This window comes from Neodiprion fabricii, chromosome 1, assembly GCF_021155785.1.
Source record: "Neodiprion fabricii isolate iyNeoFabr1 chromosome 1, iyNeoFabr1.1, whole genome shotgun sequence".
NCBI classification, from domain to species: Eukaryota; Metazoa; Arthropoda; class Insecta; order Hymenoptera; family Diprionidae; genus Neodiprion; species Neodiprion fabricii.
The window spans coordinates 39,180,859-39,196,374 of record NC_060239.1 but is presented as its reverse complement, the minus strand read 5'-3'; the positions used below and the strand labels follow the sequence as shown (position 1 = coordinate 39,196,374).

Here is a 15,516-nt window from a genome sequence, read left to right as displayed (position 1 = left end):
TTCCGTCTAAAAGTCTCTGGTGTTGCTGCAGGCTCGCGAGAATCTCTCTGTATAGGATACCAGGCGTGGTTGTTTTTATAAAGTGTACAGATTCGGATTTTACGGGTGGAATCATCCAAAGACCCCGGATATTCATACAATCTATATTTTCCAATCACCGGAACATCCTTGAAAACTTGAATGATACTTTTTTCCATATTAGAATCCCTGTTTCTCTTACGTATAGTAACTTATTCGATAATTTGTCCTTTATAATTTTTATTTTTAGACTGCTTTAAGGTATGTACAAAATAGGTTTCTGTACATACCTACACGAAAATTAGACATACTTATTCAACGTTTCGTACAACGAATTAACAAGCTGGTTAACTTGTGCATCTCTCGACGTTACGTCGATATTTTCGTGTAATTTACATTATACATTCTATACAACATTGAACACGCGTATAACCGGTTATCGGTTGCGACGAGACAGTGTTGTATGCACCTACTTAAACACCACGATCAGTGCCCTCCGCTCTGACTTTTGTCGTGGTATTTAAAGTAGCGTAGCTGAAATTTATCTGCACTTGAAACCTTACGTATTACACATTGAGCTACTACCGAGCAAAAATTGATTTAAAACAGATTATTCTCACGCTTTAATAGCCCTAGGGAATTTCGATCATATTGAAGTTAGTAACGTTACCGTAACGATTTATGTCGAAGAGAAAGCCGTAACCCGTTATTTCGCGATTTTGGAACTGTTTGAAATTCAATAAACCGTGATAAAACAAAACATACTCATATTTTCTAATCTTAGTTCCTTCAAAATCATTGTAAAAAATATGAAAATAGTGATTTTATCCCAATGTTTCGTTGCAGTAATTTCACTAACTTCAACCTCGTGAATTTCGACCTCGTCTTTACCCGAAGAGTAAAGATTCGCGGTGGTGGGTATACCTATAGATGTTGTACACGTGCAAGTGTAAATTTTCCCTAACCCGCGCAACAGCAAAAACCTACCCTGACCCCTCCTCTGGTGTCTCTGAAGGGCCCCTTCGTCCTCCCCTCAAATGCCTTTCGCAGATTCTCACAGGGTCAAAGTCACGGCCGCTCTTCGCCGTTCTCCCAAATTAGAATTTAATACGCCGTCCGGGTTTAACAAGGCGGCGGTGCTGGTGGTTGTAAAACTTTCAAGTCGAGCTGACGACGAGAAACCCTGATTGAATTGCCAGTTGAGTGGCAGCAGGTTCATCAAGAACAGTGAGACATATAGTATACTATAAAGGATTCAATGGCAACAGGTATTGAGTTGACGGTATTGGAGAAATTTTTCTTACTGCTAGAAATATTATTTTTCATTTTCCATTCGACGGAATGACATGTGAAAAATAATGAGTGGGGTGTAATAGATACAAATTTTTACAGCACACTGAAATTCCGCGATTATGCCAAATATTTGGAATTGTTATCATACCTCGATCCGAATCGTGATCTCAATCGTGATTCATCGAGATAGATCCGGGCCACGTGTATTATATGTATACATACAAAGCTACAATATAGATTGTATACGTTGTGTTTATTTAAAAGATGATAAACTGAGAACAAAAAAAAAAATTGTAAATATCTTCAACCACAGCTGTAGGGAAAAACGTTTAGATCTTTTTTCGATATGTTAAAAATAGGCGGATAGAAGGATAGGAACGTTCGGAAAAGAAACATCATACATCCTATATATAGGTATCAGGTATGGTATATTATACTTAGGTATATTGAGTAAGCAATGGCAATAGGCACTGCTCTACGCGTAAACTGTGAATATATAACAAAGTCAATGTATGCATTCTAACTGTTATATGAATTATGCATATGTAAATACGTTAATGTGCAGCAAGAAGGTACTGGAGCACTCCCAAAGTCCAAATCTAGTCCGTGGGACCCACGCCCTACATACTATTATACGTATATTATACTATAACGCATATTAAAAACAATAATTTGGTCTCACGCTTATCGTTATTAACTGGTGCAATAGTAGCACCATGATACTGCATGAAATACAATATATAACTAATGCTTGTCAGTGACGTGCTGCTGTACGCATACCTATAACATCAACCGAGGTAACAACTGTGTCATGTGTATGGGGTGCAAAGTATGGTGTATATATATATGGTATATGTGTAAAGACCATTTCCATTTGTTAATTGACGCCGTACCGAACCCCCTTTCACTTTCATATTACTTGTATGTGTATTATATATACATATATAAAAATTTTCGAATATCACGTGTCGGCCTAGAAAGAATAGTCTTTAGTAAAGGTGAGTCGGTCAGTTTCACTTCTCTATTCACGGTATGCTGCAGTTTCGCGTGGAAATTCCAATCTACAATTATGTATTAGTTATACAGAACGCTAACGAAGATAACATACAAACTCCAACGTATCGATCCTTGGTCAATAGCTTATTGTGTAACAAGAAGGCAAAATCGGTCTTACGGATCTAGCGTAAGTTTACAACATGAGTCGTAGGTGAAGTCGAGGACGAATATTGCAAATACACGAGGGGAAAAGACCATTGCCTTCTCGTTGCACGCGGTTCTTTATATAACAAAAGTATCTTACGCGGTTTTTCACAAAGCACAAAATTATGATCGCGTAACGTCAGATTTGTTTGCGACAGCGCATGCGCACTGAACAGAAAAAACCACTTTCAACTCCTAGGACTGAAAAGTGGTCTTTTCTGTACTCCGCACGTGCGCATTCGCGCACTCACTCTATCGACATGGAAACGGATACTTTGTGTACGGTGAACACGTATGAAAAAATGCGTAGAAAAACATGCTCATGTTACATAAATATGGTTTTGCAACGATTCGACAGAAATGACGATTTACGCAAATGCATCGAAAATAATCAGAAATCGAACGTGTGTTAGCTTAACGCGTTCCACCATTCGATGACGTATGAACACATGATCGTACGTATTACGTATATTTCGCGGAACATAGAACCGGAGCAGGCAGGCGATTCAGAAGTAAGGCGAGATCCCAAGTGCATGATGGCATTCGGTTCAAGTGATCTTGTAAGGGCTGTAAGTATATACTAAGCAGAATGAGAGGTGGTGAACGGAAAGGCTCCTTGCCCAAACTTGACTGTTGACAAGAGCTGACAATGAGGCGAGCGCGAAGAGCTGTGGCTCAAGAGTTAAGAGTGGATATTCGTAGACGGATATATGGGGTGCGGTAGCTGCAACGTGTATCGGGTGTATATTATTAAGTGTGGATCGCGTGACGCCGCCAGCGCTCCTGCATCCGCCGACTATTTCATACAATGTACACTTGGCCGCACTCATTCTGAGACGTCTTATGTTTTCGATGTGCCGGTCAAGCTGGCAATGCGGAATTAACCCGCAGCGCCACCGCCGACTACTCGTGAAACAGGCTCAATCTTTGTTAACATAAGGTAACCCATGATCGTACGCGGAGAGGATAAGAGATCGGATATTACTCGAAAGTGGAGGAAGAGAAGGACACGTCAGTTTTGGAAAAATACCTATGCTTCGTAAAATGCCGAATTTACTCTAGAGACAGTTTGAACCACTGCGTGGAGAATAAAATCTGCTACATTTATAGTAATTATATATAAGTGACATGGATATTTTTTTTTTTTTTACCAAAAATCTCGATGTGTCCCTCTTTTCCTGCAATTTTGAGTAAAATCTGCTCTGTTTCTTCTTTCCGTGTAGAATTTTGCGTTTTTTAGGTTAGGTTCGACGGTCATGGGTTATTATATGCTTACAAAAATTGAGTCTGTTTCGCAGGCGGCCGACGGTGGCGCTGCAAGCTAATTCTGCATTGCCAACGTAACCGACTCGCCGAAGAAATTGACCGTCTCAGAATCATCGCTGCGTCCAAGTGTACGTGCATACACCGGTGATGCACACACCTACAACCGCCCTACGGGCTCGTCGTCCTCTTCTTCCTTCCCCCCCTCGATCAGTCATGAAACTCGGTTGGGGAGCCAGAGCAAGTCAGAGTCACGGCCACGCTCTCCGAGGCTCCGTTCGCGTTTTGCCGGGCGAATCAATGGACGCTCGTTACCCCCCACCTAAAAATATCCTCTCACCCTCCACCGACGCCCTTCGGGCAACACCCGCGCACGCATCGCCATAGAGGAAGAATTTGGTGAAGGCGATGCGGCGCGACGATGGACGTACGGGACTCCGAAACCGATAAAGAAGTAATAATATTATGTAGAGCGAATCACTTGCAGGGCACATCCTGCGTTATACTCCTTATACTTATTGATGTTAGCTGTTATGTCTAGTATCTTGTTTTTCTTTCGCTTTCCCCGTCCTACGCTCGTCTCGGGACCAACAGGAAAGAATGGTCGAGACCGTAAAACTACGGGAGATTTTTTTTCTTTCAGGGACGTCGATTATACCGCAGCGCAGCGACTAGCATGTGCATCGTTGTTTATTGTATGCCGGCGCGGTGTGGCGCCGGATATTCTTCACAAGTATAGTTCAGTTTCGATTCTATGCAGTGTCGTATAGATGATATGGCCTGGCGGGTGGTGCGGGAACTCGAAGAAGCTCGCTCTCGGTGTCCGCTCAAGCCGAACAAGGAAGGCGGCGGCGCAGAGGGGGTGAAGGAAGAGGGAAAATCCGGTTGCCTGGCGACCGGGATCCCAGCCTCCAGTTCGATCCCGTCCGACGAGTGAAACTCCATCCCTACTTTTCACCCTTCACCCTCACCCGATTCCACGGTGCCGCTACTGCGTCTTGGATGAAGAGAGAGAGAGAGAAAGAGAGAGAGATTGATGGATGGATGGATGGAGAGATTCCTGTGCAGAGACGCAACCGCAGTTGCTAACTCAAAATGAGCAGGCCAGGATGGGAAAGTAATATACGTCGACACATACCTATAATATCAAATCGAATCTTTCGCCAGGACTAAAATCAAGCGCGAAGATCATCAGACCTTGCAGATCTTAACAATTAGCTTGACGCATATCTCGATTTTATATTATGCGTTCATTGTACGATTATTACATTACACTTGGACCGGAGTAGTAGCATAATACATATCTTATACGCGCATGCACATACAACGAGCGGCAGAAGAGAAGAGCGGGGGCATACACCAAGAGGGGCGGGAGGGACGAGAGGAGAGGAGAGGCAGAGCGGAACGACGACGAGAGAAGTAGGGAGGGAAGCGGAAGAGGACGGCGGGAGGGGGGCGGCGGGGCGGGGGAGGTGGAGGAGGAGGGGGAGGAAAGAGAGGAAGAGACACGATGGGGCGGTTTCAGACCCAATCACCCTCCGATCCTGGAGCGCGGAAGGTGTAGAGAGAAGAGAGACAAGTCGTACACACAGACACATTTACGAACACACACACACACACACAGTAACTAAGAGCTACGATGTGTCAGAAGCTACGCGTCGTCCGTCTCGTCTCTCGTCTTACATGCTGATCAGCCGAATTCTGGCTTCGAGACAACCGCGATGATTCGTTCCATTCCATATCCGCGATTATTATGTGACTATTGTGCTTCCGATTTGACAACGTGTGCGTTGTCGTGCGTGCAAGCGTAACACGTGCGAAACGAATTGAAAGATTTATAAATATATATATATATATATACACACATTTAGAAATATAGGGAAGAGAGAGTGCGGCTTGAGTTCTGTACGGTGGGTGCAGCAGCTCTCTGTGACGATGGTGCAGTGATGAGTGCAACGAATTTTTTCATCAAAGTGTTTAGGGATTAGTGTAATTCACTACTTGGGGGATTATTGTTTTTATTTATGTTGTATGGTTTATTATTCGGTCGACGGAATTTTTTATCCCGTTTAAAGGTCCCGAGATATTTGTGTATATGTTGTTGTATTGAGGGAGAGAAAGAAAGAGGAGAGAAAAAAGGGAAAGGAATTACAGAAGAGAGAGCGTGAGAAAGTTGGATGTAACAAAAAAAAAAAGAAAAAGGGAATTACTCGGTATCTGTGCGCACGGAGAAACAAAGACCGCGCCAAAGATACGTTGTATATATGTAAACACGAAGTGAACGTATAACGCAACATGTTTCAGTGTATCATTCAGCAAAGGAACGGATGGATTCATCCCTACAGTCCTGACACGAAAGACGTATTTCCAGGTACCGAATATTTTACACACAATATTCACATTACGTATAAAACGACCGTCTGGGTTCTACCATGTTTGGAATTGTATTTATTATTGTGTACTTTGTGCATTGGTGCTATAATTGAATATCTACAGCTATACGGTTTTGTATTTTTCGAACTATTGCGCGATTCTTCGTTACATATATATACACTTTGATTTCATCATGGCGCTGCGTCGGTCTTTTCTTTTCCTTTCTACGTATCTTTCATCTTCATGGTCTTCAGTCGTTCTACGAACGATTTATCTCCCGTTATGAATATCGAATGTGTGACAATTTTACATCGATATTTTCGTCTAACTCTGCGTTATTGGTAGCTGTGATATGTGTGTTATCCCTTTTCCGCGCGTATAAACTCTCTGTTGAATTGATATTTGAAAATTTAAAGAAAGATTGATAAACGTAATGTACTTTTACATAAAGTTTGTCAAATTTATTCGACACGAGTTGGGTGTAATTACATTCCATTAATTAACAACAATTCACACGCCTTTCAATAACCCAATTGTCAATTTTAATATCAGTCGCATACAGCAGTCAATGTACATACGTGAGAATGTTGTACATGTGTAATTTTAGACGAATAAGCAGTATCGTCTGCTTTCTGACACAATATTTTTACACATGACGTTGATGGGGGGAAAAAAAAGAAAACTAATATGCGTCAAGTAAATATATCGCGATGACTGATTTTGAGTAATTCTACGAACAAAGATATATAAGTGTAATAAATAACGGATATATGTAATAACTGTGAGCAATGCGTACCGTGACTGAAAATTATGCGAAGATCTCGATAGAAAAAAAATGATCTAAAAGTAAATTTTTTCACAACGAGTATTTATATGCACACATTTAATTCGAAGAGTCTTTTGAATTGTTCTTCCAATCGTGTTGTATGCGGACCTTCGAGTATAATGAGGATGAGGTTAGTAACGTTACGGTAACGAGATGCATGTTTAGGAAAAATCGTTACTTTGGACATTTAGGATTGTTTGAATTTTAGTAAACCATGATGAAAAAAAAAACATACTTATATATTTCGAAAATTCAACTCCTTGAAAGTCATTCGGAAATTGCACGATAATCATTTTTTTCTTTGACGTTTCGTTACGTTAACGTTACTAACTTCAGCCTCGTCGAGTATATAAAGAAAGCCAAATGTGGCATCGACGACAATGTCGCCTGGAATGGACTCGCCGATTAATAAAAATGCATAACCCTATATCTACATGACAATGTCTCGCGTTGAATTATGCGTTGATAAGATAAACAAATATCGCCTGGACGGCCCATTTTTGGAACTCCGCATATTTGGGCAGAATGCAATATGTATTTAGAAGAAATAATCGCGGCGAACAATGGTTGAAGAGAGGAAAAAACACTTTGCGTACCCCCGGTTGTATGTGTTTTATGCATATTAGCTGTTTATGAAATTCTTCGAATCGATTTTTTGGGGCGGCGTTGAAGTTCCGAATTGGAAAAGTTCCGAAGGCGCTTGATTCCGAATTTTATTTGGTGGCGAAACTTAAAGTGTAAAGAAATCACACTTTTACGAAACAACAAAGTTTTGAATGGTTCGAAAAACGACGGCTCAAGATTCCGAAAATTCAAGTTACGATAGAGTGAAATTTTGAAAATTAAGATGTACTCACACGGCGTAGTTTACTCGACAAGTTGGTGTAAAAAATCAAAAAGCAAAGCACTTTTCAAATTCGGAATTTCAATCCCGCCCCGATTTTCCACACAAGTTTGTACGACGTTATAAAATTCGTTTATTTTCAATTCCTTTGAACAAATTGTCCAAAGTTACGTTCTAAAATTTGACCTCCTTTTTCGCCGCTAGCGGAGAAAATATTATCTCATGTACGTCTAGTGGCAAAAAAAGGAGCAGTAATTTATGTGTAATGCGGTTATCATTAATTTGGTGAACGGACACGCTCTTAATTTCATATACGCAACTTCATCAACGCCATGCACCCTCAATTCTATCTCACTGCAATCGTAATATACGAACAGTAACAAACAATGACGCTTGACTTTATACGTATATACATATTCTCTGAAGCAATTAGCAGTCAAATATACGCGGCGGGGTCCGTCTGCAGGATTACGAGGAGGCCAGTTGTGTTAACCTCGGGTAACCTGACCTGCCCCAACCCTTTCTGAACTCTTATATTATATGAATAGTACAGTTTGTTGTAAGAAAACGGTATTAATACCAGCATTCAAACACGTCTCTGTAAAAATTTTTTAGTGTCCGTCTTTTCCTCCTGCAAAACGCTTATGATATCGTTTTTCACACTTTTCTCGTTTACAAACTTAGTTCTTTCTTCCACCCATTTAAACGTAAATTCAGCTATCTTGGTTATGTAAGTTATGCCGAAAAATAATTTCCCTACTATGTCTATTTATTTTTTTTTTTATTCAACCATTTTACTGTCATCGTCATTATTATTATCATTTCGCATAAATTTTGCTTCCATTTAATGAAATTTATGTAAGAAAAAGAAGAAAAATATCGTACCTTTAGTGCTTAAATATATCGTATGAAGTTCAGACCGTTTACGATGAAGCGGGATTCGATGCATGGAGGTATAGGTATAATGTAAAAATTTGATTGAAATGCGACGCGGCATCGTAACTATTACACAAATAATACATCCTGACCCCTGAAGGCGTTGCGATGCCGCGGTAAAACATCAATGCTGTGCGTATATGTACTTAATGTTAGCTGCACGTTTTCTATCTAATAGAGTCTAGATTGCGCATACGCGGGTCGTGATGGGAATGCACTATATATATCATATATACATATACAATAGGCGCGGTGGTGTTGGGAAAATCGTGCTTAAGTTAGATACTTGCGATACATGTGAACACGCAAAATGCGTAATAAAAACTCTATATAGACGTATAACAAATAAAAGGAGGAAGCTCTGCATTTTTTTATCGTATCACCATTTTCCCCGGTGATCTTCGTGTGTATAGTCCGGTTTTTCCTTATCGCATCGTCCGCGCGTGCAATGGTGTCCTACATTCGCAGCAATCATCCTTGTATCTTTCTTTCCTCTCTCACGGAGCATTAAACGATTATTGTGTCAAAGTGTTGTTGTATAAAAGCTGTCATGCGCGGGTGAAAAAAAGCTAATACGGATAAAACGCATGTATGCAGGCTTTTTTTTGTGTTTCTCGGCCTTTCATCGTACCCGATTCACTTCGAATCACGCCCAATTACAATTCAACAAGCGGAGAGACGAATTATATAATGATCGAAAGAACAACGCCGCTTCCAAGTGTGGTTATATGGTTTTTAGAAAATATTGCTTGTTGCGTTGTTGTGAAAATAACGAATATAATATGTTGTTGAAATGTACCGGTGCATGCGTAATCAAATAAAAATTAAAAAGAAAAGAAACCGAAAAGAAAAGTCAAACCGGAAATTTAAACTTTGAGACTCGGTAACAAAATTATACTCTTGTGGTTGAGAAGCATAGGCTGAGGAAAAATAGATTTGGGAAGACGATGACGTTTTACCGTACTTTTCGCGGGCTTCCTTATACGCACATATTATATAATACACATGGCATATACACCAAGTGAACTGAGGCCTCGACAGGAAGGAGGAAGGAAGTCGGTGGAAGAAAGGTTCGTGTCACGTATCAAATCGCTAGTGATGCTCGACGATACGACGCTATATGTAATGTGTAATTCTCACTGTATGTAAGTATACATGTATAACATATATTTATGTACAGCAGGTACATATATATATATATATATATACATACATACATACATACACCTGTTTGCCGCCGCTGCACGTGCCTCTCGTTCCTTTCGAGCACGATCGGTATAATTCACAACTAATACGATGGATCGCATGCATGCCCATCAGTTATGAATGAAAAAACTCCTGATCAAAAATATAACTCTGAATATGCGTTTGCGGTAATCGATGTTTTTATTTCTCTACCAATATGGGATTGTCTTTTTATTCTTCAACAACTTTACTCAGCGCAACCTGCTGTATAGCAAATTTACCGCGTTGGAGAAATTGCCATTTAAAAAAAAAATACATGTTTATCGATTTTAATCATAAAATTTTGCCGTCAACTTTGAGAAACTTTTTCGGGAATTCTGCAAGGGGGTTTGAGACCGAACATTCATTACCAAGTGTATAATCATATTGCTGAAGAATGGAGAAAAAAAAATATATTATGGACAGTGGATTATTAATTAGGACAATTTTCTGGCTTCTCTACTAAATCTGGATGCGGATAGTGTCTTACTTTTCAGGCCAATTATCGATATATTTTTTTTCCTCGTTTTGGGAGGGTTTCGTGATGTGTATGTATATTAGCGACGAATTGACAATTTTTATACGATTTTCGAACTTGAATGCGGAGAAAAAAAACGTAACCCCAGATTTAAACAATCTATAAATTGTTTGGATGGGCGTTTCGCATTTTCCTCGCATTGTCAGCCACCGTCAGGATTCCATTGTACCCCGGCGTTCATGCATGTCACATTCTACACGTAACGTCGAGGGGTCCGAAGTCCCTGATATCCTGGAAAACCGTCGTCTGACATGTGACGGTGCGCGGTAGAACACGAGTCCCCGCGATCAACTGGTAGAACCGTCCAGCGACGATGATCGGACCGCTGATAACTGCCGTCGCCTCGTTTCTCCGCCTCCGTTTATTGTTAGAGCTGCGATCGCTGTCCGTCGGTCAACCTCCTCTAGTGTAGCACCGAGTGCCGAGAGCGACGAGCGGACGCGGCGCATCGACGGTATTGCAATAATAACTCGTATGTACCCAGCGAACCACATCGCAATCAGGGTTCGCGTATTATTGGTGGGGGTTGCTGGGAACGGGGAATGGAAAACGGACCGGTATACGTATTGTGATCATCCGCGTATTATCGGCAGGAGCTGACGGGAACGGAAAACGCGGAACGGGAAACGGACCACCGGTATATAACACATATTGTGGTCCGCGCACGGAGCTTGGATATAAGGAGAACGGTCATAATGTACATAAGAAACGGCCGAAAATTTGAAGCAAGGCTTTTCTACACTAGAGGCGCTGAAGTTGCTAATGTCAGGTTTTTTTTAAATCTAAGAAGAGGAAAGTGGGGGTGTGCCGTGATACAAACAATAACAAACGAACGCCGTGAACCTGACATTAACGTCACCAGCGCTACCCTGGTGAACATTGTGAGGAAATGATCCTTCTCCTTTTTTTTATGGCCGCAAATAAAGCCAAAACGCCTATGGCGATCGTAACTCTCCTTATATCTAGGCTCCGTGGGTCCGCGTATTATCGGCGGGGGCTTCTGGGAACGGGGAACGGGGAACGAGGAACGGACCGCGACTCGCCTCGCCTCAGCGTACCTAATTGTGGTTAATTTATCGAGGGTCAAATGCGCTCGAGTTAGTTTGTCGCTGCTGCTTCACCGCGAGTCGAACGGCGCAGACGACGCGACGCTACGCAGCCCTCGGGGGTCGGAACGATTTGTTTTTACACTTACTGATCGTGCGCGAGTTCAGAGGTGAAAGTAATAATTCTGACTGCAAGGGGGGGATCATTCTCGTTGAATAGCCCGATGACCAACCGGAAACTGGCTTATCCTTTTTTTCTACCACGGTATATTTACTCATTGCCTATCAAGTGCGAAACTTCACGGTGCTCTTGTATCAACGTATCTATTATACGCGCGTTTTAGGGATATATGGAACGAGTGTACGCGGGTCAAAATTGTTCCAAAGAAAAATGTGAAGGAATAAAGGTTTTAAAAACGTTACAATTAAAAGTGAGGCTAATGATGTTGATTCTGATTTTAAATATATATTTATTAACGACTTCCGAGAAATCACATTTATTCTACTATATTTCACCCAAAAATCTACATGTAGTCTGATTTTAATGATATATTGCTCATTTTATTTATAAATGAATTCCCTATGACGAATCATTCTGGGAATAATTTTTTTTTCTTTTCGCAAGCTCATGAATTGGCAACAAAAAGAATCGATGTGTATAAAAGTTGTTACAAATTACAGATGACGAACTTAAGTTTCAGAATAAAATATATTTCATCATACTGTTCTGGAAATTCTAAAATCTGGCGATCATAGAATAATAAATCATGTCGAAGTAGTATGGGTTTATTTGTGGAAAAATCCGCAGATCTCTGATGTTGGTACAATGAGGTTATTTTACAGTTCAAATTCAGTGTTTTGAAAAAATTGGTAATATGATCAGGGTGGCTTTTCTCAGTAGTTGCATCCATAGCTTAGCATTTTTCTCATACTTTTGTTGCAACACTTTCCGACCCGACTGCTCGTCGCATAAATCCATAAAATCGAAAACCAATAATATATTGTTCGGTTCCGCTGCTACGGTGTGTAAATTTTTCCTTAATACATATTTCACACGCGCGTAGAGGAGGAGCAAATAATTCCTGTTGCTACTCGACGTCTGTTTTATTGTTTATATATATACTTATAACACACACATGTGTATAAAATAGTGATGTGCGCAATACCGGATTCCAGCACATTAGTCCACTCGAGATAGGTCTAAAAATCGGGCCACCTGGAAACAATTAGGGTGGCGATTTTTTTTTTACACTCAGAGGGATGTGGTCGGTAGTGGAAATCTCGAATTTCGGGAACATCCCCCCCTATTGCGTTTGCCGCCATCTTGATTTAAAGGTTTTTTTTTTGTTTTTCGAATAACTCGCTTATTTTCATCTTAAGAGTGAAAATGATAATAACCAAAATTGCGGGAATTATGATTCCCCACAGATTTGGTGATTATAATTTTTACCCCAGGCTCAATATTTTCGGACGTATACTTAATTCAGGGGTGGATATTTTTGTTTTATTTTAAGTCATTTCATTTATTATCAAGTTCATCGTAAAAATATTAATAACCAAATTTACAGGAAATAAAACTTCCTACCTGATTATTGATTACCATTTTTACAATAAACTTAATAATAATCGAGACAACTTGAAAAAAAAATTTTTTTACCCCTATTTGCCGTCTAACTTTACAAATACGATCCTTTGCTAAAAATTATAACCACCACACTTATGGGGAATTAAATTTCCCACAACTTTGGCTATTATCATTTTCACTCTGAAGTTAAAAATAAGCGAGTTATTCGAAAAACAACAAACCCTGCTTCAAATCAAGATGGCGAGAAACGCAATGGGGGGATTTACCCAAAAATCGAGATTTACACCACGGATCTCCCTAAGACTAAAAAAAAATCGACCCCCCCAATGACTTCCAGGTGAAATCCTATTTAGACTGGATTACATGTTTGAAGGAGGGGCTGCGCTGCTACTCTTTCAATCCTGCGATGCTAAATTTACGGTGATGTACAAACAAAGCACCGCCGCCTCCGCCGCCGCTGCCATCACCGACGAATCGACGAGCAATCAGCGACGCTTTTCCTGCTACGCAGACCTTATCATACACCGCAGATGCCGATTGAGTTATAGCGCATACTTACTTACGTAGGTTTGGAATACGCTATATTGATGATACGCATCACGCGTGGATGTAGAGAAGACGGATGTGTGCCATTAGTCGGCAAATGCGATTCTGAACGGTGCGTGTCGGGAAAATATTAGAGAGAGAAGAAGGAGAAGAAGTGTGAAATCAGCTTAGCTCACTTTGCGAATATGTTCAAGCTTGCTGGAAAACAGGAGTGGGAAGCATGGGCGAAAGGTATTTTACATTTTTTTACTTTTCAAATATGTTTATTTCATTCACGCACGTTCGCGGTCACTTTGTTTGTTTTTATTTTCTTTCTTTTCTTTTCTTTTCTTATAACGTATAACACGCGAGCCTTCTCGTACATTTCAATAATGTACTTATCTATATCTTACACCGTTCTAACACTAGCAACTTACACTCTCGGCATGTACTGTAATCAGAATTTATCGCTGAGATCCAGACGCGGTGTTGACAAATTTTATAATCACCGGCCAATTGTAGTTGTTTGTTTAAGTAAAAAATAAAAATCCAACCTTGAGAAGGGCTCGGAGTTTATTATTCTGTACGATACGGTTTCCAATGAGAAAAACTTTGGCTGAAATTGAACACAAAAAAAGGTGTAACGATAGATTATGCGATTTCTTATTCGTATAGCAATTATATGTGCAATTCCCATCTGTACAAATGCGGCAAATAAATAAGCTTTGCCTTCCGGTGTTCTTGTATGGGGAAAAATATGTTAGTCATAATTTTATTTGTAGCCCAACATTCTTGAAACATCACCATCCTTAATATGCGTGAGATTTTTCTTTCGTTTATGGTATAATTATCCATTTTTGGTGCAATAATTAAAAAAAAAAAAATTTCAAGGAAATTAAAAATATCGATTGATATTTTGCCTGGAAATTGTTAGATTTTTCATCGAATTATTACTTGAGCGAGGTTTCATAGATAATAAATAGTATACGCGACGTCTTGAAGCCGCCGTATTGTGGTTATTCATAAAAATTTAGTACATATTTCGAGGAAATGATATATATCTAATTAACTCGTTCAGCGAAAAACTACCGCTTATCCCACATTGTTCGTGCTCGCCGATATGTGAAGAGTAAACAAACAATTCCTTTTCGTAATGATATTTATTTCTTTTTTTTTTATTTCTAGTGCTATTTTAATTGTTTGGACGTTATTTGTCTATAACACCTGGAAACATTTGTCGAAGTCAAAAATATGTCATATAATACAACATTGAAGGGTGTAAAGTATAACAAGATAATGCAATTTTGGTATCATTTGATGACCGATGGAAAAGTTGAGTACAGTTATTTCGCTACCGGAACTAATTTTTCTCAGTTTTAAAATTGTACCATATTATCGTTAATATGAACTTGCATATCGGATAAGCACATACGCACACACATTCAACTTGCATTACAATGATTATGCATGGAGATTTGCTCCTTCCGTTTGCGTAATGACGCGTCAAGTGCGAACAAAGAGAACTAACGTGAAATATGTTATTAATAATTGCTGTCAATTAACGCGATTATTCATAGTTGCTGTACTTATATGTATTTGTTGAAGGCCGGTCATTGAAGTGAGCTATTTAGTCGCTGACTTGCTCGGTAGAGAGAAATTAAATTTAGAATTAAGAAGAGAACGCAATCATTTTTATTGTGTCCAGAATTTTTGCACAATACATTTACACTATTTCTGTCGAAGTTCCATAAGATATGTTGAAATCACGTGTTGAATTCATTCAAATCCCGTGAAATCTTTGACACTGCAAAAAAATCCCCGAAATACTATCAAATATTAAAAATT

The 15,516-nt window shown here is 39.8% G+C and overlaps 1 protein-coding gene across 9 annotated transcripts in view; it reads left to right on the top strand.

The window, feature by feature from the left end:
- The window catches only part of LOC124182755 (SLIT-ROBO Rho GTPase-activating protein 1-like), a 42,230-nt gene that overhangs the window by 4,308 nt on the left and 22,406 nt on the right, over nt 1-15,516 (top strand). The window contains exons 1-3 of one of the 9 annotated variants that reach the window (XM_046570448.1): nt 11,535-11,826; nt 12,626-12,792; nt 13,484-13,923. The exons of 1 other annotated variant lie outside the window; for it this stretch is intronic. In XM_046570448.1, coding sequence (XP_046426404.1) covers nt 13,878-13,923 — 46 coding nt within the window. In that variant the 5' untranslated portion in view covers nt 11,535-11,826; nt 12,626-12,792; nt 13,484-13,877. Of the gene's footprint in view, nt 1-5,284; nt 6,146-10,921; nt 10,988-11,534; nt 11,993-12,625; nt 12,793-13,483; nt 13,924-15,516 lie in introns of those variants that run through there. 7 more of the 9 variants (XM_046570421.1, XM_046570441.1, XM_046570479.1 and 4 more) reach the window with 7 other exon arrangements.